The sequence below is a fragment of the Acanthochromis polyacanthus genome, chromosome 8 (assembly GCF_021347895.1).
Source record: "Acanthochromis polyacanthus isolate Apoly-LR-REF ecotype Palm Island chromosome 8, KAUST_Apoly_ChrSc, whole genome shotgun sequence".
Taxonomy (NCBI): Eukaryota; Metazoa; Chordata; class Actinopteri; family Pomacentridae; genus Acanthochromis; species Acanthochromis polyacanthus.
In genome coordinates, this window is record NC_067120.1 from 20,249,685 (window position 1) to 20,277,446 (window position 27,762).

Below are 27,762 nucleotides of genomic sequence, written 5' to 3' on the forward strand. Positions count from 1 at the left end.
CCCCTTTTGATCATGATCATGTGTTTTAATTTTAGTTTTTGTATTTTAAAACAAAAATCAAATCACCGCTTGTTTTTTGTTTTTCACAACCCGTTTCAGAACGGAAAATCAAATTGCCAGAAAAATACACCGATCTACCTCTAAGGGGTGTCATTGGACACGTTGATTTGATGAGTAAAGTTCATTCACTTTGTTTCCTCAACCTATAGTGCTGTCTAGCTACCTTTTTAGAGTTAACAGAGAATGAATGAGGCATTGATTCAACACTGAAATGATCAATCCCTTTAAAAGGTCTACACTCCTAATCATTAAACATAAATAGCACTCTGGGATCTGTATATGAAGTTGATAGGCTACCTCTCGTCTGGCTACTGAATCACATTTGTTAGTTTTTGAGAAGTTTTGCTCATTTTGAAATAAATTCAAGTGGAATGTAATGTGAGGGACAGACAAGTTTAAAGAAAGTTAGTCAAAAGCTTAATTGACTTCAGTCTTTATTTTTGGTATGAAAAACTATTAGAAATGACAAACATATAAAAGTATGAGTCTGATCAGCGAGTTGATTCACTGTTAACATGCCAATGTTTAAAGCTAGCTTCAAGGATCAGTCTCCGTGTCTGAACATTTGCCTAGCTTTCATTCACTTTTATCAAAATCATGCAAATCAGTGTAATTAGCACAAGTACACTAATCTCCTCCCAACCTCACATTGCACATTACGCTTAATTTCATTTTAGACTTGCAGTACAGGTAAAGTTCAATATCCCATGCATAGATCCAACTGGAAACAACACTAAGCAGGACTTTGTTATTACATCATAAGTAACTCATTTTCTGTGAAAATAACTTTATATTCTTCTGTTTAAATTCTACATCAGGCCATCTAACAATTGTCCTTTGATATATTCAGATCCACAAATACATTTACCACTTTTCAAAGAAAAATAAACATTTTCTAAAAAAAAAAAAAACCAAAAAACAAGGCACTCAGTGACAGTCAAATTTCATAGATACATTGAATCTGGTCTAAAAGTCAAGTTTGTATAATGCTTCATGAAATAGGCTACGTGCATGTCATATGTCAACACAGACATCCATAAACCAAAAAGATGAGGCACATTATTTCATCAAATCTAGATCAAGAACATCAATAGGAGTATGTAAAACTATACAACAACCATGTGCTGCCTTGCCAATGCTCCTTTATCTCCCAGGACACATCCGGCACAGTTTGTACTTGTGTGGTCATTCATTCGGTTGCACTTTGGCCACCCTCTGTCTTCACTGCGTCCACCAGAAAACTGAGTTCATTGCACAGAGTCTCATGCCGATAGGCCATGCGGATTTGTGCCACATTTGTCCGACGAATATCGTTGCCTTCGGGTCCATCCTGTAGGTAGTTGGAGCCAATGAAGTGTTTCTTCTCCTGTGGATGGGAAGGTTAAAAATATGTAGACCAGATATTGCACAGAAAATAGTTTGATTTTAGCAGGTGACAAGGTTATAATCTTAATCAAGCACTTGTTTAGTGACTTAAACAGGGTCTGGCTCAATCTGAAGACAGTATTTCATTAACTCGAACAAAAAGTCTAGAAGAAAATATACACACGTGGACAAAATTGTTGGTACCCCTCAGTTAAAGAAGGAAAAACCCACAATTCTCACTGAAATCACTTGAAACTCACAAAAGTAACAATAAATAAAAATTTATTGAAAATTAAATAATCAAAAACAGCCATTACTTTTGAATTGTTGATTAACATAATTATTTAAAAAAACTAACTAATGAAACAGGCCTGGACAAAAATGATGGTACCTCTATAAAAGATTGAAAACTATTTGACCAGAGTGACATGATTAACTCAGGTGTGTCATTTAATTGACATCACAGGTGTTTCCAAACTCATAATCAGTCAGTCTGCCTATTTAAAGGGAGACAAGTAGTCACCCTGCTGTTTGGTGAAAAGATGTGTACCACACTGAACATGGACAACAGAAAGCGAAGGAGAGAATTGTCCCAGGACATCCGAAAAAAAATGATAGACAAACATCTTAAAGGTAAAGGCTATAAGACCATCTCTAAACAGCTTGAAGTTCCTGTGACAACAGTGGCTCATATTATTCAGAAGTTCAAGACCCACGGGACAGTAGCCAACCTCCCTGGACGTGGCCGCAAGAGGAAAATTGATGACAAATTGAAGAGACGGATCGTTGGAATTGTATCCAAAGAGCCCAGAGCAACCTCCAAAGAAATTAAAGGTGAACTCCAAGGCCAAGGTACATCGGTGTCAGATCGCACCATTCGTCGTTGTTTGAGCCAAAGTGGACTTCATGGGAGACGACCAAGGAGGACACCACTGCTGAAAAAAACTCATAAAAAAGCCAGACTGGAATTTGCAAAAATGCATGTTGACAAGCCACAAAGCTTCTGGGAGAATGTCCTTTGGACAGATGAGACCAAACTGGAGCTTTTTGGTAAGGCACATCAACTCTATGTTCATAGAGTCAAAAACCAAGCATACGAAGAAAAGAGCACTGTCCCTACGGTGAAACATGGAGGAGGCTCAGTAATGTTTTGGGGCTGCTTTGCTGCATCTGGCACAGGGTGTCTTGAAAGTGTGCAAGGTAAGATGAAATCTGAAGACTATCAAGGCATTCTGGAGAGAAATGTGCTGCCTAGTGTCAGAAAGCTTGGTCTCAGTCGCAGGTCATGGGTCTTCCAACAGGACAACGATCCAAAACACACAGCCAAAAACACCCAAGAATGGCTGAGAGAAAAGCGTTGGACTATTCTAAAGTGGCCTTCTATGAGCCCAGATCTGAATCCCATTGAACATATGTGGAAGGAGCTGAAACATGCCATTTGGAGAAGACACCCATCAAACCTGAGACAACTGGAGCTGTTTGCTCATGAGGAGTGGGCCAAAATACCTGTTGACAGCTGCAGAACGCTCATTGACAAATACAGAAATCGTTTAATTGCAGTGATTGCCTCAAAAGGTTGTGCAACAAAATATTAAGTTATGGGTACCATCATTTTTGTCCAGCCCTATTTCATTAGTTTGTTTTTTTAAATAATTATGTTAATCAACAATTCAAAAGTGATGGCTGATTTTGATTATTTAATTTTCAATAAATTTTTATTTATTGTTACTTTTGTGAGTTTCAAGTGATTTCAGTGAGAATTGTGGGTTTTTCCTTCTTTAACTGAGGGGTACCAACAATTTTGTCCACGTGTGTATCAGATTGCTGTCCTTGCAAATGAAGCTAAACAGTCTCCAGTCTAACGTTTTAGTTTTGAGGTTACAGTAGCTCATTTGAATGACAGTTTGAATACCTTTCCTTTAATTTTAGGAAAGGCTGACTGAAATTTTGTCATCTAACCACCTATTGCAAAGGAATTGATATTAAGAAGCTTGAAGCAAGATTTCAGTAGGGTTTGGCAAAATAGAATTGTGAGGTTATATGTATTTCTCCAACATCATAAATTTCCTGTGCTTCAATCATTTGTTAGACTCTTGTGTAAACATTTGGAAATCAAGTAGCAGGACTACTTTTTGGTAATACTGTTATGTAAAGATAAGGATTTTTACATTGCAATGTACAAAAATATAAAACAATCTGTTCCTTTGTTGTCTATGTTTGTAGTTCTTCAATTGCAACAGGTTAGAAGAAAAAAAAAACACTTCGGCTATACCTGATGTGAGAGACCGCTCTGCAGAACACTGTTCCTGGCAATCTCACACAAATCGCAGGTGCTCAGCTTCCACAGCTGGGCAGCGATGGCATACTCCTCCATCAAGGCCTCCTGAAATATTGCAGTAACAGATGTTATCAATTGTTTTGTTGATTTATTAGACTGGCAAGTTTAGCACCTTTCAACAAGGGACTACAAATTACTTGTACTGTAAGGGAGATCCTGTTCCTTCTGCACTACATACTATGCATCATAGGGATGTTTATTACTTGTTTAGTTGTACAGATGTCTCTGGACTAGTGTGACCAAAAACAAATTCTAATATTTACAGCAGTTATTATAGTGATTCTGTGATGAAATACAGGTATGATCATCATCGTTCCCATGGTTCTGACCTTGGTGTAGTGGAACTGCATGGGATCGTCGGTGGACAGGGACACACACAGTCCTTTATGTAGAAACTCTCGCAGTGGGTTCTTGGAGTACTGCAGGAACAGGCTGTTGTTGCTCAGGGGGGACATTGCAATCGGGATCTGGCCCAGGTAGTACAGGTACTGCAACACTGGACTCTGAGGAGAAGGAAGACATGTAGACACACCACAGTAATGTGAGTAATACCTTATGTTATTCTGATGGATTATTGGAGAAATTTTAATGTTAGAGATTAAAGGAATGCCATGGAAACTTTTTAAAAGAGTTAAATGTCATTGGGTATTACCAAGTTTTTTTAATTCATAGCATAGTAATTGCATCTGTATCCAGTTCATGGATGATCTTTCAATTGCTGTTGATAGATTTTAGGGTTCTGTGAGTATGGACAGTTTTAGTCACCACAGCTGAGCACAGAAAAAGTGCCACCCACAGAGATGCAGGTTACGGTTAAAATTGTATAGTGAAAACTACTTCTAAGCTCAAAATTCTTCTATCTCAGAAATATCAACAGCATTTTGCACTGTGTTGGATAGGTTTTAAAATTGTTCCTCTTTTTTATGATTATGTTTGGCTTCTGCTGCATCTGCTGTGGGATGTCTGTCTTATGTTGATGGCAGTACACCAATAGCGGTGAAATAGTGCCAAATATCTGTCAGCACTTTGTGCTATTAACATTCAAACCTTAGTATGAATTTAGTGCTGCACCTTCTTGAGATTGAGTCCGTGGGAGATGTTATCAGCTGTCAGGAAGGCGGACACCAAGTGGGTGATAGACCCTGCCTCACCGCAATGAGGCCGAAATTGGAAGGTGTTTAGTCCTCGTTCCCTGTGGAAAGACGCATAATTATTCTGTGTGTGACAGTAGTTAATAAATTGCATTTGAAGTTTTATTTCATGTTGTTAAATTCTCCAAAAAAATTGGTAGAGAAACCGCTTGCTGTAGTGTGTTTCCATTCTCTAGAGTGCCAGTAGACCCAACTTTAAATAGAACTTGTTTGCGCATTTGTGTAACATTCAGGGACGGCTGGTATAAATGGGCTAACAGGGCTAAGCCCTCCCAGGCCAACACAAAAAAGATGAGAAAAATTTTTTTTAAATAACTTACAACAGATTGTTTTAAGTTTAGGTGAAAACAAAGGTAGCAACAGCACCAACCAGTCAAAAGAAAAACAGAATATCTCTAAATGGGCTTATTTTTTACAGCCCCAGCAGATACAGTCCGCTTTTATTCATTTGTTCTTGTAAGTGATTGACAGGTGTCATGTCCCGCCCCCATGATTTACTGATCATTTGGGCTAACTTCAGTCAGCCCACAGACCACTGACTTTTGACCGATAACAGCGAGTTGATGCAGCGTTGCTGCTATTTGCGCCAGAGTTGGGAAGGAGGGAGAAAAGGTTAAGCTATGGTGGGCGTTAGCATGAACGAGGTGGATTATTTGCTTTCATGTCCATTTTCCTCAATGTCTTTGGAGGAAAAGCTGGAAGTTAAGGGACTGGGTTCACATCGGCCGTCGATGTGAGCTTCTTTTCAAATAAGGTAGGCCCATGTTGACCTGTTAAAGGACTGTGACACCTTGTTTTTGCTGAGGTCATCTGTTGTACTGAAGGCGTGTTTTGCCCTACATATCGCCAAACAGTTCTAATAAGACAGTTGCAGCAGGCTATCTGTGGGCAGTCGTTGCAGTCGGAACACGTTTTGTAGTGGTGTGTGTGTGTGTGAGTGAGTGAGTGAGAGAGAGAGTGAGTGAGTGAGTGAGAGTGTTGATGTAGAGCACTAAAAAAAGTATAGTCTACCTGTAATTGATGTAACTGTGTGTATCATAGGTGATGTTGCTTTTGCAGCTGTGTTAACCATTTAATCGGTAGTATGCATTTGTTAGCCCACCCAACAAATTTCACCACCAGCCGCCACTGGTAACATTAATCAATTGATTCCTTTTTTCAGTCAAAGAATCAGTGTTAAAAACATGTTTGTCAGGTCTCTAATTGACTTGCAATCCGTCTAGTGTCAAGACACTTCAACAACTCGCTACCAATTGTTCACCCATGTGTGCCCAAAAAACACAAACAGATTGGATCGCAGCCTGTGAAATCATTTACAGTTCCTTGAAGACTATCTTGTACCTTTCAGTTAATGCATGTACAAACAGATGAGACTTACTTGCGCAAGTTATTGAGCACCATGATGTTTGCATACATGTGGAAGAGGTAGTAGGTGTAGGGAGGGTTGTCATCTGTGGTCCATGCCTCAGGTTTTGGGCTTTTGTAAGAGAACATGTGGTCACTGTGTTTGGACTCATCATCCACGCTGTCAAATCCTGTCACCTGCAGAACAATAATAATGTCAACACGTTTGCAAAACAGATATTACACAACCATGTAAGTTTTATCAGTGTAACAAGATGCAGTAAGATCTTACTTCTTCTCTACTCAGTTACCATCATTAAAAATATATGGGTTACTACAAGGCAAATGAATATGGTTCCTATTGTACATTAAAAGTCTCCCATTTGTTACAGATTTGACAGTTCACAAAACACTTACGTATTTTAAGAACACATGTATTGCTTTGTGCTTTTGAGGGTTGATTGTTGCCTCAAACAGGGGGAGGAAAATGTTTTCCAGCATCTTCGAAAAGTGTGGTATTAATTTCTTTGACCTGAAAATGTCACTGCAAGACAAAAGGAATCAAGTCAACCCATTATCTCATACATGCAACACACACACAACATTTTAGCATCGTTTTCCTTATTCAGAACAGCCTATTGATTATAGTAATTCTAAACTTGACTGTGAGGGGTATGAAACTTGTATTTGTCTGATCTTAGATTTAGAGCCACAGTTGTGCAACACTGACATGACAGAATTTATCCACACAGTATTTCTTAAACTATGACTTTACAAAATGCAAAATTAGGAGCAGACATGATGCTTCACTTTCTGTATGTCAGTCCTAAAAAACAATGTTTCATCACCGAGTGTGTGAATGGAAATAATTTAGCTCTTGCTAAGAGAAGATGTTGGGCCGTATTATAAAGTGCTACCAAGATGTTTTTTGTTGCTGTGACTAGACTCAGGTGTGCTTGCGTTAATAGGCCCATGTTTGCCTTTTTGTCAGGAGTGCTTCCTCTGTCTCATAGTTGGCTCTTATTTCCATTGAATGCTTACTAGATCCTGGGAACTTGGATCATCCATCTCATGTTGGGTGAATGGACCTTATGCTGGATGAACCAGGTTGCTAGGCTCTCCCATTCGCTGGCAGAGCGGCCATAAATCGACAGACGGGGCTCAGCATGCTGATATTTGCTCTCTTCCAGTTCCTTTGCAACTTCCTGAAACAGGCAACAAACCACAGGAAGTTAGTTGTGTTTCTTGATAAAGCAGAAGTGACCTTTTGTAATCATTAACTGGACAGACAACAGATAATGTCACATCCGTGCTAATTCCAAACACCAACAAAGCCTTCTTTATACTCGTAAGAACAAATGTAGACATTAGACTTTATGCATTCTGATAACATGTCAGAAGACAACCATCAGTAGTAGCACGGAATCAGTAATTTTGGTATTTTTTAACCTCTGACAAGACATTAAAGAAGGTCTTTCACCTTCATTTGGTGCAGATGTACATATTACATACACTACCATTCAAAAGCTTGGGATCACCCACACAATTTCATGTTTTCCATGAAAACTCACACTTATTCATGCACTAACATTGTTGAACAAGGGTTTTCTATTTATCAATTAGCTGTCAACATGATTAGCTTAGACAATGTACCATTAGCACATAAGAGTGAGAGAATATGTGGATATTCCATTAAAAATCAGCCATTTCCAGCTAGAATAGTCGTTTACCACGTTAACAATGTCTAGACTGTATTTCTGAATTATTTAATGTTCTCTTCATTGATTTAAAAAATTGCTTTTCTTTCAAAAACAAAGACATTTCTAAGTGACCCCGAGCTTTTGAACGTTTGTGTATATATTTAATATTGTACTATACCTTGACGAGACGTGCAAAGTATTCTCCTTTGATGGTGTTGTCTGTTTTCAGATAAATCTCTCGCAGTTCACTGGCTCCCACTGGATTGTATTTGGAGTTGAACTTGTCAAACCGATGAAATGTTTGTCTTCCCTTGGAGAATAATTTGTAGTGAAAGGGGGATGATCACAGCAATCTCATTCCAACAAAGTAAATAAAGTGATTATTTTCACATCACATTACGTGCATTTTAATTTGTTCTTACAGCATGCACGTCCAGAGAGTCCACAGTGAGGTCGTAGGGGTCCATGTTGAGGCTGTTGAAAACTTTCTTGAGTGTCATCTTCTCATTGCCTTTCTCCAAGACCACCCGATCTGCCTCTGTCTGGTATGTGGTCTTTATAAATTTCAACAGATGCTTCTGGTTCATGCAAGCAGCAGCGTGTATATGCGTGTCCACCTGTGTTTGACACAAAGCAAACAGTGACAATGTGAATGACCTCATTGGACAGCTTACAATATATCCATTAACTGGTGTTTATTTACAGAGGGCACGGTTCAGAATAACTCTTACTGTAGTGAGCCAAACCTTTTGCCTAACACTGTGCTAATCACATGAACTGCCTTTTGTATTTTTTTTTCTACTGAGTTAATTAATTGTTTCCATACTTCTGCACTAAATGGAAAAATAGCAACCTACCTTTCTAACATTGTAGAAGTCTCTGTGTGGAACGCTTTTCAGCTCTTTTAGCTCTGCCATTTCATTCAGCATTTCATGAAGGTAGAATTTAGAGGCCAAGAAATTCAGCCTTCTGTGACAGTAGGTTTTCCTTTAAGACAACACAAGATCAGAAGAATGTAAGAAATGTCATTTTACGAACTAATTTTCATCCACCCAGTTCACAGTGGGGAATTATTTATGTAGCATGCTGAAATACAAGTCAAAAGCTTTGTATGATGCCAGTTTTATTGATTGTCTTAAAGTACATATGTGCATACTTACGTTGGGCCGTCAGCTATCATTGCAAGTACATGGCTCAGGTCTATCGCGAAGGTCTCGAGGTCAGGGTAAGGGAGGCTGTGGGGTTGCTGCTGTTTCAGGGCCTCTGCATTGTCATAAACATGAACTATCCCATCTTTCATCTGCAGCTCATAGTTTAGGTCCTCAGGAATACCCTCCATGGAGTACGGATCCTCTCCTTCATGAGGGGCGGGCCAAATGTCTACAGATGATCGATTATAGAAAACAAGATATGAGGATGCTTTGCAATAGGACTAAGTTGTACAGACTCTTGAATTATAATAAACCTTTAGTCATGATTAAACTTTAAGACATTTATAAAACAACATTTCCACACTTTTTAGAAAGCATAGAACAATTAATAATGGAGCCCATTCATTCATATATTATAAAAGCCAAGTGAAAACTGGCATACGTTAATCCTTTAGATTAGGTTTTTGACCTTGCAGTGTTATTATTCTCAGCCTTAAAATTTTGGTTTCACTAGCAGAAAGTTCTAAACTTAAAATATGTGAAAGAATAATAAAGTAAAAAGCCACACCAACCAGGATGTTTTCAGTTACAAAGTGCATTATTGTAAATAAACTAAAGACATTTAAACATCGACTGGTTTCTTTATTCATTTATCGTTAAGTGTATTGAAAATGTGACACATACCAGACTTAATATTCACAATCTGTAGCTACAGCCTCAAAACGGGATCAAATAGAACTTCATTCATCCTCCACATTTTTGGGCCAACGTTCAACACACATAGTAAAAATGCATATATACATAGCAGCACAAGATATCACATGTTGATGATTAATGTGTTTACACATTAAATACAAATGTTTGTGGCCAAGTACCAAATGTCCTGATTGTGAACTTGAAGATGAACCAGTTAATTTCTTGATAAATAGAACATTTTAACTGGGAGATTTTGACAGCTGAACTTGGTGTGACGCGATCAGGTAATGGTATTATTAAAGAAATGTCTAATTTTGTTGAAGTAGCTGAAACTACAGAAACAATCAGTTCATGGGATTGTACAGTGATGTAACAGAGTGGCGGTGTTTTACCCCAAACAGCACTTGGCAGGGTTGTTTGAGGTACAAGCTTTTTTCCCCATTGGTGTGTGGAGAGACACAAACAAAATCTGTAAATTCATTTTGGTTCATCCTGACATTAAATCACTGAATTAAGAAACACCTGATATAACCTGCTGAACCTGACTTTTGTACACTGGCAGTTGCTAATTGGCAAGTCAGAACTAAATAGTCAGTCCAGTTTGCATTCAGTTACTTAGGCGCATGCTGTAGTTACTTAATATTTGCAGTGTGCATCAAACTCTACACTTTCAGTTGCACACTTTCTTTTTTTTTCTTAGGATAGACACCCAAAATTGTTGCAATTGAGAGGTTTGGTGAGATTAGAAAACTTTGTAATGAAGCCCATCTAAAAACATTTTCCACTTAGTCACTAAGTATTGCATGAGTTAATTTCATAAGTATTGCGACATTTAACTATGCTAGTGTGACTAAGAAGTTTGCTGATTACCCACTGATAGTTACACTGATGAAATTATCTATATACACACATGCTCTGTTAACAGTTTAAATAAAGATGTATAAGAGAATGAGTTTTTTTTTAATTGTAGAATTCACTATTCCAGTCAAGATTATAATATTAAGTGAAAAAAATGCTGCTTTGAACTCTTCACACTCTTGATGCAACAGCCAAAGTGTTGTAAGACATTCTTTGCCTTCATGGTAAGGCCGCTGGTGTATTCTTATACTGCCGTCTGGAGAACATTTCCCCGTGTAAAATACTATGCTGACTTTTTGTTGATGAATTTTTAGTTTGGTAGACCGTCGATTTATTGTAGAGGAGACCCTGTTGCATATGTTAACTGCTCAGGTGTCTGTGAGGAGCCAGCAGCAGTTCGTCTTCAGAACACCTACTCTAAAAATATTACTTTAGATCCCCTTGAACTCATACTATTCCCATACAATTTTTTAGATTGGACATTACAACCTTAATCTTCATCAGCCAAAATGTATTTCCTATGCCCAGTGCAATCACATTAAACTGTTGATCTTTACTTATCCTTCACCAAAAGCTCATACAACATTGATAACCCCAGATGGTAAACACTACTACACTTTCGTTCTGTTTAATCAAATCATTTGAATGATTGATTTTTCAAATTACACAGTTACAGATTCATCAATGAGTGTGACTAATATTTGCAAAAAGTGGCAAGATGACTAACTTAAATGCAGCAAATGTTTTGATTACCTTGAGGTTAACATTTAACATATGAATACTTCCAACATGACACTTTTTCTTTCTCCGTCTCTCTGTTCTTGTGAGCTGCATTGTGCTTTTGGAGAAGCTTCTGGAAACATATCCTTTTCTTTGTTGTCAGGAATAGTCTGACCTTTGCTCACACATTCACACCAGCTCTGATGCACACATACAGAGAGGTCTGAAAATAGCTGTACTGAATAGTTAATACATAAATCGGCTTCATCGTTACAATGCAATACACAGCTAAACATTGGAACAAAAGTGGAGATTATTCTAAAATTGATTGCCAGGCAATGATATTTAGTATACGCTCCGTATATGTACCTAATTGTTGACATGAAATTGTTGTTGCAGTTATTTTTTTTCCCCAGTTGTTTTGTTAATGCACCTCCCCAGGCAGCCTCACTGTAGCATCAGCATCCTTTGTGTAAAATCTATTGTGAGAAATGCTGTTATTGAGAAATGACTGCACTTGTTCAGCTTTACCATAGACGTATACAGCCTCTAGCTTCACGTGCAAGAGTAAAGACTAGACATAAAAAACAAAATAACTACTTCACCGGAGTACACTTTGTACAGTGTTTTTTGTGAGTAAGAAAGTTTCATTAATGCCCCCACCTGGCAAGACCTCATCCTCCTCCTGCCACTTCTCATTTTCAGCATTGCGAAGGAAACGTGCAGTGGTTCTGGGGAAACGGTGGTAGGCCAGCCTGGAGTATTTCTCTCTGATGAACAGTGCTGTGAGCAGACTCTTGGCTGCTTGCTCGTAGTCCTCAACTGTGATCTGTAAACATTATGGGGAATTTCAAAAAGTTCTAAATTCAAGTTGCTAAATGCATTCATTATTGTAAATGAGTTTTCATTTTGTATTTTCCTTCATCAAGGCAACATGCTAGAAACAGTGTGCCCTAAAACACTTTAAAGAACTCCAGAAATTAGATGAAACTGAGGTTCACAGCTTCATAGACATTGCTTTAGCACCAGATAGAATCATTTTTGCATTTAGACTTTTTGACAATGATCAGTATACAGAGGATGGACTTCTATTTGGGTAAAACATGACATTTACTATGGTGATCCTAACTGGCCACTTTTTCTTTTTATTTCATTATTGGTATGATTCTATAAACCACTCATCCATTTTGTTTTCTGATCAGAAAAGAGGATTACAGTCCTACTGGGAATCTCTCTAGCATGGCTATAGCTGTTAAATATTACTGTCTCTTGTCCAATTGTTGCATATTTATTTGTGTAGAGGGGCTTATTTTCCTTATGGTTCCCATTTTGATTGCAGGGAGATGTTGAGTTGCACATCAGCTTGTGAAGTGTTCACTCTGCTTACCCCTGCACAGTAGTCCCCGCTGATGGTAACCCGCTGGAAGTCTGGGAAGCTTTCTGGAAGAACAGGTTCAGGAGTGGTTGGACTTAGCAGTGGGGAAACGCCAGACAGGGCCCAGTCAGGGCAGGGTATCTGCAGAGATACTGACTGCGAACGCTTCAACATGAAGTTCTTCTTCCTAGTGACACACAAGAAAGGACGATCTTTACTCTAACAGACCGATAGCTCACATCTGCCTCAATTACACTTTCAAAAACTGGGAGCATTTTCTGATGTAGGTTGGTGTTTTATGATGCAAAAATATTCAGAAAGAGACATGTCTGATTACACTTCCTACCTCTTAACAGACTCCTGAGACTGCTGCTCAGCCATCTCCTTTTGCAGTGCCCTCTCCCTGTCCTCATGCAGACCGATGGGACAGTCCTCAGGCACAGTGAATAGCGCCATAGCATCCTTGGTGTCTTCCTCCTTCAGGGCAGAGGCGTATACCTTCTCTGCTATCAGACGTACCCTCTCATCCACCTCACTCATTGACATTCTTTGGAAAAGCCGGGGGATATCTGAGGAGGTCAAGTAAATGTACGTTTAAGTGAGTCACATCTTTCTTGCCAACAAATGTGGCATTTACAAAGGTATCAGAAGAAGGAAAGATTTATCTTCTAGACGCATATAGTTTTTATTTAATTACAGAAATGATATGTTTGTTCTATTCTAATATTGTGAGCTAATTGTCATTACTAGAAATTAGTTACTGCAGTCAGTAGCAGCACTCAGTGAAGTAGATAGATGTAATAATTTAGTAATGTCTGAGCAAGTTGCTGACACGCTGATGCATTATATTTCATTGCATTAATGTGAGGAATTATAGCAGCATGTAAAGGAGAAATAACATTTTCTTAGTGATGGCAGTAAATACAATTTCCTGGTAGATAAACTTGAGACGTACAAGTCTGAAGCAGGGCAGAGGGGTATTTTGCAATGCCTCATGTTATCTTGCACCAGTAAACATGTCTTGAGTGGCTGATTTGTGTTTCAGGACTGGCTACGTATTCTGCCAACTAGCGAGGCAAGTTACAGTAAACACAATTAATCACTTTCCCAGCCACCCTCAAGTGGCAGCATGACCTCTTAGCTCTTTGGGAGTAAGGGTCACTCTTTGTGAGACCAAACAACACTGAGAACAGTATGTGACACTTGGAAAACCAAAAGGAGTTCTAAGACCTGGACTTTGTCTTTTGATAATATTATGTGTCTTTGTCATGCAATTTCAGCATAATGCAACACTAAAATTGTCAAACTATCATTGAACTTGCAACCCATACATAATATATATTGTATGACTTTGTAATCAATCTGCATTCATGACTACAAAGTTCCAATGCATTAGAGGGGCATGAGTTTTAGAAGTTCAGTTGACTGTTGGTTGCTGGTTGAACGTTATGCCTTCATGCTCCTCACTGTTGCTGCATTTTGCTACAGAAATCTGATCAGTGGATCAGAATTTCTTTTATCACTCACATTTTTGCAGAAAGTCTAAAACAGCTTGGCTAACAGAAAGTCAAAAACAAACACATTTGGAGAAGGATCTCCAAATATGCATTGTGCTACTTTACAGGAATATAGTTACTGCAGCGTTTACTGTAAATGGAAAAGGAATGTCTGACCCTGTTGTTATAACTGCATACTGTCATCTTGTTTCTCAAGACCTTTTGGTGGGAAAACAGTCTGTTTATTTGGATTGAGCCAGTTCTGTTATGCAGCCATGGCATGAGCTCTGATGCTAATTTTAAACTCAAGGCCCTGTGAATATGTAGTTTGATCAGATTAGATGATACACAGCGGGGTTATTTTCAAATAGCTTTTTCTACTCGCGTAATGCCCGTGGTGTAAAAACTACTGTTGCTAACCAGCATCCCATCAGTGGGGGAGATGCTTGGCTATTCTGATTAATAGGTCATCACCGTTGCTAAAATTATTTATGCTGCAGTCAGTGTAGGTCACTCGGTCACATCAAACCAGGTGCAGATACATGAATCAACAAGTACAAGACTGGATGTGCAGCACACTGTATCAGATAACAAATTTCTCAGCTGTAGACTACATTCCTGATCGTTTACATGCAACTCCATCTGTCTAAAAACTTTTGGCATCTTCCCAGATGACACCATTAATGTTTGCCCTCCTACTGGCACAGTTAGCTGCCTGTTCATTGGTTGGCACATTTCGGAAGCTGTCATTCCTAATGAGTCTCTCAGCACGTGTACGCTCTCTCTGTACTGGACCAGCTGAGCAGCGTCTTGGATGACCTTGACCTATATCCCCCCAACTATTGAAAACTGACATGCACAAAGCATTCTGGGTATGTTGGGAAGGTTTATCAATTGCAAGTAAATTTTTGTCTTAATTTTGCAATGTGACAGCATTGCAATATTGCCAACATTTGCACACAGACTTTGTTTGTAACTTTTTTTTAATCTTATTCTATTATTATTTATTATCTCATCTCATTTTATTTGTTATTTCAGTTGTATGAAGGGAATTCACAAAATAAGAATTTCATCACTCAGTAACTACTGTGTTTTTTGCTGAGTGTATGGCAACAAAGTTCTTGAATTTGTAACAAGTTAACAATAATCACAAAAACATCAGAATTCAGTAATTCATTTTATAATAATCACTTTTAATATTTTATTAAATATCCTTTTTTCAGCTGTTCGGTTAAAGCTGGTAAATCTTCTTTAGATTTGTCAGTATCAATCAGAAAGTGCATTGTCCAATACTGCCTTTGTGCATCAGACAGTAGCTGTTTAGTGAACCTCTTTATTATTATTATTGTCATCATTTTAAACACTTAGCATCCCAGCATCACTGAACAGTTTGACAATCAGCAGGGGTGCTGTAGGTCTGTCTCTCTCTTACCTTCTGTTGTGATTTGGGCCATGTTTGGTTTTCTCAGTCTCTGCCTGTTGAGTCAAGTATCTCAGCTTTCATATGTCTGCTTCTGTGTCTTCTAGACCCCCCTAGCTCTTAGCTTTGGCTCCACTGTTTTCATATGCCTGGCATTCGATGCCAGGTCTCACAGAACACTTTCAAGTGTTGCTAAATGCTCTTGAAACTGTCAAGATTGTCCTCGCGCCTGGTGTCCGTGTCTCTCGTATCTGTGAGGCTTCTCCTCAGGGTGTTCACTCCGACTGCCTCTGTCAGGCTTTGCTCTGTTGTTTATGTGGCCCAGGGACTGTATGCGTGATGCAGCTGCTAGATGTTGCGGTCTTGAATATCCTCTTCTATCTCTATTTTAGGGTGTTGTGAGCATCATGGCAACAGGAGCAGCTAATCCAAGCTGGTATGTCACAACTGTCTGCTAGCATAAGAGCAGCTATCTGTGAGATGGGGCAATAAGGAGGGAACGAAATACTGTGGTTCACCAGGTAATATTAACACTTTGATGCACAAAATGGGTCAAAAGATACCATATTCCACTTAATATGGGTCACTTTTGACCCATGTTGTGCATCAAAGGCTGGGAATGGACCTTTTAAGATCCTAATTGCTCCCATATGATTCAGTAAGGCTTAACTAGTCACTATGTTAAAGGACATTTTTTCCATGCAAATAGTCTTTACAAGGCCGCCGTTGGATTTCCTTTTTAAAAAATCCGTTATTTACCAAATGCAAAAAGTTGAGAAGTTTGTGACTATGAAAATACATCCATAGTCATCTGAAAACAGTTTTCCATGATTACAATAGCATACACAGATTTATGCAGAATCTTCTATTAAATAGGTTTCTAAAAGATTGAAATTATACTTTAGTGTATGGCAAAGACTCTAAAGGCTGGAGAGTATCACTGTGACTGCAGTCAAAGAAAAGTGTCCGTTCTTTAATCCAAATAACTCAACCCAAAGTCTGACTAAAGTAGTAGTAGTAAAAATATGTCTGGACATGTTACTTTCCATTGCAAAAGCCACATAAAATACACCAGCTCTTACAACTTGTTTTCCACTAAGAAAATTGAAAGAATACAAAAAAAAGCTGCAGGATTTGTCATTTTGTGAAGTACATTTCAGGACAAAACTGCTCTTAGTCGGCACATAATCATATGTTCACAAAGGTGGAAGTCCAGGCTTTAGCTGCAGTTGTGTCACATTTCCTGCTTTGAATCACTGCCATGGATTGTATATATATTTTTATAAGCAATTTACAACCACTGCCCTGGCTTTAAGCTCAGCTCTCTGAAGTGTACACAGTGAATACATCTCCTGCTAGGTCCACTGTGTCATTGTTCTTACCTTTCCCAGTTTGAGATGACAGCACACAACTTTGAAATGCACTGAAATATTGTGCTTTTATTATTACAATAGAAAACAGTCCAAAGTCATTGATGCTCTTCGTAGTATGTTGCCAAAAGGTGACTCAATTTTTTTCCTGTGCCGTATTTAGGTGGAACATCAAGGTTGAGTGGAGTAAAATCCTTGTCCAGCATCAGCGAAAGAGGCCGATTTGTGTGTCACCAGGAGTGGTGAGCTGTGTTGTAACGATATTCAACAACTGAACGTATAGAATTTTGTTGGCGGCCCTGAAATCAGAGCCAAGTTTGCTTTTCTGTAGAACTGTGCATCTGTGCCCGTGTTTTAGAATATTGGAATATTTACTTACCCCTCGAAAAGCATGGTGTCGACTGCTGCTTGTGGAGGAGTGCGTCCCTTTTCTTCATTTTGCTTTTACCTAGAAGAAGCATAGCTTTAATTAACAATGGACTACTCACTGGCAAAGTAATAGCTTAGATGTGAAATCTGGTGTAAATATGTATCCCCTCTCTTAAGATCACTGGTATTGTGGTGGACTTTTGAAGCTATTGTGTGGGGAGATGCTGACCTCAGGGGATGCATGCATTTATCAGACCCAAAACCCATGCGGGGTGGCCCCTCGGGGCGCCGGGGTGCTTTGGTGACTCTACATAACCTCAAGCCGATCGCTGCCCCCCCTGTGGCAGCGACGTCTCATTCGAAGGGCTGCACAGTGGTATAGTGGTTAGCACTATCGCCTTGCAGCAAGAAGATCCCCGGTTCAAATCCTGGTCTGGGACTGGGATCTTTCTGCATGGAGTTTGCATGTTCTCCCTGTGCATGCGTGGGTTTTCTCCGGGCACTCCGGCTTCTTCCCACAGTCCAAAAATATGCTGAGGTGAATTGGCTACTCTAAATTGTTCGTAGGTGTGAATCAAGTAAAATAAATTGTTCGTAGTGTGATTGTTTGTCTGTATATGTAGCCCCGTGACAGACAGACTGGCGACAGACTGCTGACCTGTCCAGGGTGTCCCCTACCTTCGCCCGAGTCAGCTGGTGTGGGGAGATGGTCTGTGCAGGCCCAGTTGTAGCTGGTTTTAGAGCTCCACAGCCCCAGCTGCCAGTTGTCTCAGCTAATTAGCCTTGAGCTGAAGACCTGAACTCCACCCTTTGCTCTCCCCGCCTCACAGCTTGTCTGATTGGGCCACCACCCGGTTCCCTCCATGTACATCCAGCCTTCTACATACATCATCTCACCCGGGGTATAAATCATCAACTAACCTCACAATCAAGGTGGCTGGAATTTAGTGTGAACAATTTGCCCCGGTGCTGCTTGTCTTTGTATTTTATGTGTGTGTTAAATGTTTTCTGTATGTCTGTGGGTGTATCAAAAGTTCCTCTTTGTGGAACTTAAATGTTTCTTGTAACTGAATAGTACAATTTTAAATTATATTTTGTTGATTTGCCAGGGAAATTGTCTTCTTCCATATCCCAGCTTGTTCGGAAACAGGGTCAGCACTACCACGGCAGCCCTAGAGCTGATGTGGGCTTGTTCAAGGGCTGAATAGTGGCCATGTTTAACCAAGTTCACGGCATAATTACATCATTTTGACCATGTTTGCAGATTAAAGTCTATTCAGGCCTGACATTTAGCATAATTACAGGCAGTACTATAGGATTGTTTCCAATGTTTAAGCTGTATGTGTTTGTTTCTAATATTCTTGTTTAGACTAATAAATATGATTTCAAGAAATGATCTCAATTGTAATTATTGCAAAAATTAATATTACTATAAGCTAAAAAATGTAACCCTCAGGTCTTTTTGATACATTCATAACTTTAGTCACATTGTAGGGGAGGCATTCTCATTGTTGCAGGTGAAAAATGGCATTTTGAATTGAATTGGTCCTTTAGGGATTTCAACGGATAAAAACAACTGCTTTGCTGCAGAAAGACTACATTTATGACCAAAACCATAATCGCTACAGGAGGCAGACAACAATCCAAACATGGGGCACTACTGCTGATCTGCTGGGCCAGCATGTCAAATTTATGTTAAGTGTAAAATTATCTTTGCAAGACATGGGGTTCAGTAGGGCAAGTGTATGTTACAATCTAAAATAAGCCATGTCTAGAGAGATTTGGGGTGAAGTGAGTGAAGATTAATCCTTAAACATCAGTACAGCACAATGTATTGATACCATGAAGTGACGCAACATGCTTACCGCAATGTCAGACGTCAGTAGGTTAACCAGTAGCAGGAGTTAGTTGCTGATAAATGCTGTGAAATGCACCTATTATATTATATTTTTTGAATACCTGTGGGTATTTATTTGGTTGATATTTTCGTTCAGTTTACAAGAAGTACACTGGAGACCGAGTGCAGATCTAACAATGGCAAGAGGAACCTTTTTTTCTTTATTCTAGAGGAAGTAGGGACAAACAGTATTCCAGTAACAGATATGATGTTGACTTAAAAGAAAATGAAATTATTGTTAATGGTAGGTGATAAGATTTCAATCATAATTGTACTGACTTATTTTTAAAAGTTAGAATTATGTTTTTTTTGCTAGATTAATATTCAGAAAGTCAGCTGTAAACACACAGTTTAAGGTTTTTAATATAAGCCTTGCAGTTTTCCACAGAAATGCATGTTTTAATGAGAAGTATCTTTTGTTTGGCCGCTCTACCACAAAGGCCTGATTGGTGAAGTGCCGCTCTGCTGGTTGTCCTTCTGTAAGGTTCTCCTTCCTCCAAACTTTGAGAACTTTTTGACTGCATTATATGTATACAACATTGAGTTGACCAACAATAGAAGAAGTAGAAGATTTAAAAAAAAACAAAAAAAAAAAAAAACAGGCTGGCAGTTAGCTGAGAACATTTCATATCAGATGTGTCGGTTTTGGAATTTCCTGTTTTTTCTGCTACAAGCTTAGTGTACACAACGTTGCAACATTGAGTCACACTGCTCTTTTGTTTATCTAAAGGTGCTGCACTGGCATGCAGTATCAGTATACTGACATCAATGCAAACGGGTTTGTTTATATTGGGATATTCAAATTCTCCTAAATCGTATGTAACAGTTTCCTCTCTAGGGTTGTGGTGGTGAGGGTGGAGTCTATCCCAGCTGGTTTAAGGTGTAGGCAGGGAACACAACGCATAAGTCACCAGTCTGTCACAGGGCAACACATAAATGCAATCTGAACAGGACCTTATTAATACCAAAAATAGTGACCCACTTAGATCACCTGGCTGTGCTGCTGTAAAGTAGATCCGACTGAAATTGTGGGCTGTAGCTGTTAGCTGTTCGCTCAAAAAACTGAGTCGTATGCAGTTGTGGGCACAATTGAGATAATGAAAATACATTTGAACATCAAATGTCAATGCAAAGATCAATGCATCAGATGTGATGTATTTGACTGAGAGGTGCTCAGTTATCCTGAGTTAATAAATAGCTCTTTATGACAACAGCAATAATGTACTAGTTGATTCACAGCTGAATGAAGAAGTGAACTCTTTGGCAGTTAAGATCAATCCCACCTAATAACTAACTTCACTGCTGTACAGAATGGTCTTTTATGAAGAAACTTAAATGATCAGTCGTCCTCCTTCGCTGTTTTGATGCCAGTGTGGTGTTGCAGACAGCATGGTCAGAAATAGCATGACTGATAGTACAAAAACGCTAAAGGCATTTTCGTGCTCTGGCAGGATGGGGGCGTTCCTCAGGGCATTCTGAGAACTTGAAGTTCTTGTTTTGCATAAGTACCAGTGACTCATTTTTTTGTACTGACTTGGACCAACTGTTGAGACATGCAAAGAATGTCATGGCGAGGCATTTCTGTATGTCAAAGCCTGTATCATGTGCAAAGTCTAACAGATCTTAGAAAGTTAAGCATTCCTGTTTTTACTTGAAAGAAACAGAGAGGCTCAGTGATTGTTAGAAAATGCAAATATTTGCCCCCTGCACAAACAGACGAACACAGTTTTAGCTGAAGCAAAAATTTCTACAAGCAGGCACAAGTTGAAGCTGTAATCTGATAGTGAAAAGAGGTGATGGGAAAAGTCTCTTCTTAGGAAAACAGGTGAGCAGATGTTTTTTTTTTTTGCCGCTAATTTATGCTTAGACAGATTATGGTATTTTAGACTCAATTTTGTTGTCACGGACAAGCACAAATGACATGAATGTGGTCCAGTCCTACTTTGTGGAAATATGTTTTAAAATAATTTATCTTCACAACAATTAGTATGCGTCTCAAGCATGTTACAAATCTCTCAAGCATATTGCTTTCCATGTCATGTACAAATCACCTGAAATACATTTCAGCCTCTGGGAATCATTGACTGTGCTACACCTTGAAAGGCTTTTCTTTGGTCGGTGAGGGAACAAGAGCATGAACACGCCCACACAAACATGAACACTGTAAGAGCTGCAGCTTAAAACTAAAAATCCTCAACTTTTTGGTGTTTTAAATTATCAGTTACATTGAATAATATTGAAATTCTTCTATTTTAGCATCTGCTGGTCTGAAAAACTAACAGAGCTAAGAGCCACTTCAAAGAACAGTGTCTTTTTACTTCAAAATATGTTATCTCCATTGATTTCCAAGGCAAATTAACACAACGGCATTTCTATCAGCAGATGCTACATTCAAAGCAGGGTAAGCGCAAAAAGAATGCCAGAGCGGTGACAATAGCATGAAGTGATTATAGACAGAAGAGCTTGAAGGTAAAGCTTCAAGTTATGCTAGAATGAAGAATTATTGGGACAGCAGTGTACTTACTGTTTGCAGGCTCGTGCACAATGTCAAAATCTCCTGGAACGGTTGAGACCCTTATTAGGTGTCATCAGACGGAAGTCTTGCAAGTTCAGCCTCTGGCAGAAGCACAGCTGGTTAACCCTTTCACTGCCCGTCAGAACTGTAAAGGTGCACAGCGTTAGATACATGAGTTTCAGGAAGTGATCTGCATCCCGTTTAGTCTCTGTTGTAAAGGAAGTGCTGGAGGAAATTTGCACTTAAACCAGTACTTCTCTTTCTTTTTATCAAGAGCGTGGAAACTATTTATAGACTGCACCCATCTTTGTTTATACAAGATGTGTGTGTTGTTCATCAGGCTGGCAGCATCTCACCATCTCCTTTTAGGGGATATGATTGCGCAACGAAAAGCATACATGAAAACCTTTGCGCCATAGCGTTTAACAGGACTGCTGACTTATTTCTTTAAGTCAGTCGAGTTTCTTAGACCTGCTTGTAAGGGAAATTTAGACAATCACAGTAAAGAAAGTTGAGTAGATTAAAAATATTTCCTGTGATTTTGATTTACCCTTCCTGTGCTGGGGGGCGTCTGAAAGACCCAGAACATGGCATCACTGGTTATATTCCTAATAAGGTAGTGTTGAATGCGATGAGCACATTTCAGTGCATTGTTAGTAAAAGGTGACTATCAGATTTGTATGGGTTTGCATTTCAGTGTTCTCCTCTTTTTTTTTTTTTAAATTTTCTTTGTTTACTTTATCAATAACAAATGTTGAATTTTGTATAAAGTTTTACAACCTAAACAGTGATAATTACATAGTGTTTAATAACTTTGGCAGTGTTACAAAGAACAGGAAATATTATTAAAAGAGTAAAGGGTACTAAAACGTTTCCATGTTAGTAAAATGTATTTTTTATCAGCATTACTGGAACCACTTTGTCTGTGAACCACGTTTACCATGCAGGATGTGGCTGAGAAGGTTTCAGAATGGTGAACTAAGTCTTGCAGCACCACCATCTGGACAGTGAAGGGACATTTTCTATTGTGTCTGGATTGCTGAGTTAGAATTAAAAGTTTATATGCTCCTTAGTTTTTCACCTAGTTACAATATTTATTATGAAATGATTAGTCTGTAGTCTACCACAGAGTGCAGCCACAATACCGCCTATTGTTTTTCATGGTCTGTTTGATAAAGGCACGGAAAATGCACATTTGAATTCTTCAAAAAAACAACTATACTATATTACATGTGAAATCATTTACTGCTTAAGTGCATCATTGTTCACGTGCAGATTTCAAAATAAATTAGCACCACATAAATCACAACAGGGATATCTTCGAGATCAGTACATATCATACAGACCTGACAACTGAGCAAACTATCTCGTCCCTTTTAGCTGTAATTATGAGCACAATCTGACTTAGACCAGAGTTTTAAAAAAAAATGTGGAAGTGATGTATTGGCTGACAGCATTTTTTTACCCAGAAATACATAACCTTAAACAATTATTACTGACATGGATGCTTTAGGTTATTTTAAAGAATTGTGACAAAGCTAGAAACTCAGCTGTGCATTTTGAACAACTGACCTGACAGCGCCCTCTGGTGGGAAAAATATGTAATGGCGATTCTGTTTCTACATTTACTCAAACCCAGCTTGGCATTTCTGTACAGCAACTTGTTCCCTTTTCAGCGAACATACATGTATCACGACTGATATATAGTTGCAGTGTACTGACTAATCAATAAAGCTTTTGGAAATTTTGGAAATTCACATTCCAAGAAATTCAAAACAACTTCTTGAGTAAAGTATTGAGCTCTTTGTTTTAATTAACTTGGTAAGCTAATATGCAGCAAAGCCAAAGAGATTTATACCATTAATTTTATTTACTCACATCAAGGGAGATATTCTGAGGTTTTAATAAAAATGACCAGATATATGGAAAATTTAGTGACATTTTAGGAGTGACCACTGTGAATGCTGTAAGTGGAGGTCAAATTCCAAAGCGATGATCTCTGTCTAGTTCCCTATTGGGCGAGGACTGCTCTGTTGTCTCCATTAAGCAATTCCTAGATTGTTATTGCCAAAGCATAATTAATTTTACTGAGAGGTCGGGATTGCACAGCTCTATGAGAATGTTGATCCGAGACAATGTTTAAATGTAGCACATGTGCTTCGTCATGGTTCACTAGTGCAGCGATGAGTCATGTTATTTTTAGACTGGAATGTGCCCCACTGGTTCGCATATTGTGGACTGAACACTGGCTCTGTAAGTCCCCCTCCCCTCCTATTCCCCCTGTCCTGTGCACAGGTTTCACTGCATTAGTGTTTTGTGGGTCAGTCGGAGCCACTTCGTTTCCCATTTACAGAGCCAAGACTGTGTATGAAACACCAGCTTTGTTATCAGCACACAGACAAAACGGACAGATAGTCAGCCATCAGGAGATATTTACTGAATTTGACCTAAAGATTGCTGGATTAGAATTTCAGACTCCACCTTTAACACACTCAGAATTTAATTGTGTTGGACTCCAAATATCAGCATAAAGTTACAAACCCCCCATACTGCCTAAAGCTTCCTGACACACATGCACACACACACAATCACCAATTTTATATGTTTCAACGACAAGAAACATTTCTTCAGGCTCATTTCATTGTTTCATTTGTTCATTTAATTCCGAAAAAAAAACAACAATTAGCAGCTACAAATTCTTAAACTTGCTGGTATTTTCCACAAGGTTTAGTAATTCAAGTACTTTTGGCTGAATTGTGAGTACATCAGAATTTATTACAAATATAAAAGCAAGTAAATGTCAAAGTTGAAGCTTTTAAGATGAAACATTTCAAATAATTCGTGCTTTGATTTCGACACATCTTGGCATGCATTTGTTGCAGTGAAGCTAGATGGCAGCACAACACTTTCATTAGCTCATCACTCCTTCTGTCGCAGCAAAAGGAGGTTCTCCATCATGTTCTATGGCATCAAAGCTTGTCCATAAATGAGACAAACCCTTTGCCTTTAAGTGGCATGGCTTTCACTATCCAAACAAATCTATGTAATGCATCTCTAATATTAGGTTCCGGTACAGATATACATGTTTAATCAATACATTAATGTTAAGGCAATTAGTGTAACTCAGTGATTAGATATTAATGCACATAAAGAATACAGGACAAAAATTGTTATTTTGGATAGTTCAGGTACATCAAATACTTCACTGAAGTTAAAATACAAAAAGAGATGTTCGTGTGTATTTCTGTTGTATAAAATTAGAGTTATACTTTATGTTTAAATATAAGGTAGCCCTATATATTTCATTTTTACATACAAGCTGACAATGATATAGCTTAACTATGCATAAGCTAGTACATATTGTATAAATTGCACCCAACAAGCAGTTCACTAGACGGAGTTCTTTTGTGAGGACTGCTGTATTCAGCAGTTCAGGGTTGAGTTTCTTGAGAGTTTCTTGCAGAATTGGTTCCTCCTCAGTACATGGATATTTAAGAGAAGGTCCTCAGGAATTGTCTTCTGTCTCAGCTGCCAAGCTCACTATGGAAGCTGAAGTCTCAAGTCTCTCAGGTCTGACTTAAGCTCATCAGTAAATCACACTTGTTCGGACACACTGAAACCTTCACCTAAGCATGTGCACGCATGATTCTCAGTATGTTTTATTTGTCATCCAGAGTGACCTTAGCTTCCTGTGACTTGCCATACAGATGTAGCAGCCCTTCTTTTGCTAAATGGAGTTGTGAATCTGGAATAAAACTTCTTAGGGGACTTATCTTCATCTGCTGTGTGCCAATAACACCATCGAAGATTCTCCTTTTGTCTTTCCATGCCTGTCTTAGGCCACTGGGCTTGTGCTTTGGTTTCTGCTGACTTGCTGAACAGCTTCAGTGCAACATCTTAGTCTCTCGGTCTGGAGGGCAAACTGACTGACATCCAGGAGTGAGCGGCGACGGCGTCCGTAGCCGTTGGAGCTCATTTTTATTGGTGGAGGACGGATGTCTTTTCGCTTGTCGTTTACCTTGTTCAGTGTGTCAACCAGGCTTGGGTAAGAACATGTGGGCAGGAAGCAGCCGGATGATCTTTTGTGTCGTATATTTAGCCCAAAGCTGGAAAAAGGAAAGATTTATGATTTTATTTTTGCTCAATCTGATTTAGCAACATATAATTTGTTAACAGGGATGAAATTCAAAGTATTTCTTTGTCTGGATTTTCCTCAAATTTATTGATGCAAGGGGGAAGAGGATGAATCATATATAATCTCAAAGATATCTATTGTCTCACGTAGTAGTTATTTAATTTTGAGTTTTAGCTCCCCTAATATCAGGCACCATGTACTTGTCTACAATGAAGCACTTTTTTGGAGTAGCCAAAATATTAAAGGACACACCTTACGATTTAATTTTCTCTCTTCCCAACATCTTTCTCTGCAATGTCAGCCTTAAATGAGGATAAAAATGTAACTCTTCTTGTTACCTTGATGGAGGGGAGAGAGCGTTTGCATCCCTGTCCTGCCGTGGTCCAACATGGATGTCCGACTCCTGCTCATTGGCTGGCACTAAGCTGTTGCGCAGGTCTCTCTTCATGTGGCTCTGCAGCCACACTCTAAACCTACCACAAAGAACAGAGAAGGTTGTGATAGCAGGAACCGACATCACTTCACAATCAAGTCAGCCCTGGCAAAAAAAAGGATTTATAAAGCTGTCCGGTTGACGCATCAGCCATGTCAGCACGTACATATCTAGGGTGATTGAGAAATAACCTGGGAATGCTGCCAAATTTGTCAATTAAAAATACCATTTTCACAGCATATTCTAATCACTATTCTGTAGTAAACAACTTGGAGATCCTCATCATCGTTTCTGTCTTTTTAGGCATTGGACACAATGGTTGCCAGGTTTAAAAACTTTTAAATCCCGGTAATGTCCTTCATATTCCTGTGGGATTACTGGGAGAGTCTGTTCATTTGTATTAATTTATGACTTGTCGTGAACATCTCATGTGTTTTCATTTGAGTGCCACAGAACAGAAAAGGCGTCTCTTTTATTTGTGTGGAATGAACACAGTGTTCTCACAGTACACGTTTAATAGTCAGCTCACCTTTTTTTCAGGCTGGTGCTGGGCTCTCCTGTGGCACCTTTTACCGGTGGCAGGACCGCAGTAAAAACACAGCAGCAGATAACAGTGTGCAGCGATAATCTCATTTTGGCTGGAAGCTGTCAGTGGTGAAGACATAGAAAGTATATTGAGGTGGAAAGGTCTACTCTGTTGCCACAACTGTTGGCTAATTAATTTAAGACATTGAACTGGCAGCTGCACAGCTTTTTCAGCTGCACAGCTGTTTAAGAACACAATGTATTGGTTTGTCAATTACAAATTAGTATTAATGGATGGTGCTGTAGGCAGGTTGTTGAACAAACATCCATGCATCAGTGCACACAATATCAATGAATTCCAATGAAAACATTTACTGCTAGTGCTCCAGATCATACACCCTAATTTGATTGAATATAAATGTGCATTATTTAAATCCTAAATGACTATTTAATTTTAAGAAAAATCTTAAACTTAAAATTATGGAAAAATTCACTTACCTCAGGCTCTAGCTTGTAACAGGATGTATAGAACGTTTGTTGTACATCCAAGTGTGCTGTGCACTGTTTAGCAATTTTTTCCCAAGGCTGTAAAGACTTTACCATGAGTTGAAGTCTGAAGTTTACACTGCTAACATGAGAGGCTTTATAGAGGGAGGGAGGGAGCTGTACCTGAATGCCAGACCCAGTGGGAGGGACTGTGGGACAGTTCATGTCAACCCAGTGCACCCCACATGTAGACCGTCAAACCAGAAACATGCAGATAGAGACTATAATCGAGTCCACAAGTCCACAATCCGCAAATGGCGTGACTAATACTTAGTTTGTGTGAATCTTAATTCTGATT

General features: G+C 38.9%; 2 protein-coding genes across 2 annotated transcripts; both read right to left on the bottom strand.

Moving 5' to 3' along the window:
- Positions 1-477: 477 nt before the first annotated feature.
- On the bottom strand, positions 478-22,042 carry ampd3b (adenosine monophosphate deaminase 3b). The gene is made up of 16 exons (XM_022217419.2): positions 21,835-22,042; positions 17,424-17,492; positions 13,105-13,327; positions 12,771-12,945; positions 12,047-12,212; positions 9,119-9,338; positions 8,816-8,945; positions 8,381-8,575; positions 8,137-8,268; positions 7,300-7,463; positions 6,676-6,802; positions 6,293-6,456; positions 4,835-4,955; positions 4,093-4,266; positions 3,698-3,808; positions 478-1,426 (listed from the first exon to the last, which is right to left on the bottom strand). The coding sequence occupies exons 2-16, from the start codon at positions 17,479-17,481 to the stop codon at positions 1,250-1,252; spliced, it is 2,337 nt and encodes a 778-aa protein (XP_022073111.2). The 5' UTR covers positions 17,482-17,492; positions 21,835-22,042; the 3' UTR covers positions 478-1,249.
- Positions 22,043-24,487: 2,445 nt separating this feature from the next.
- Positions 24,488-27,067, bottom strand: admb (adrenomedullin b). Its single transcript, XM_022217415.2, has 3 exons — positions 26,923-27,067; positions 26,299-26,433; positions 24,488-25,931 (listed from the first exon to the last, which is right to left on the bottom strand). Exons 1-3 carry the CDS (start codon positions 27,024-27,026, stop codon positions 25,661-25,663), a joined length of 510 nt encoding a protein of 169 aa, XP_022073107.1. The 5' UTR covers positions 27,027-27,067; the 3' UTR covers positions 24,488-25,660.
- Positions 27,068-27,762: the final 695 nt, after the last annotated feature.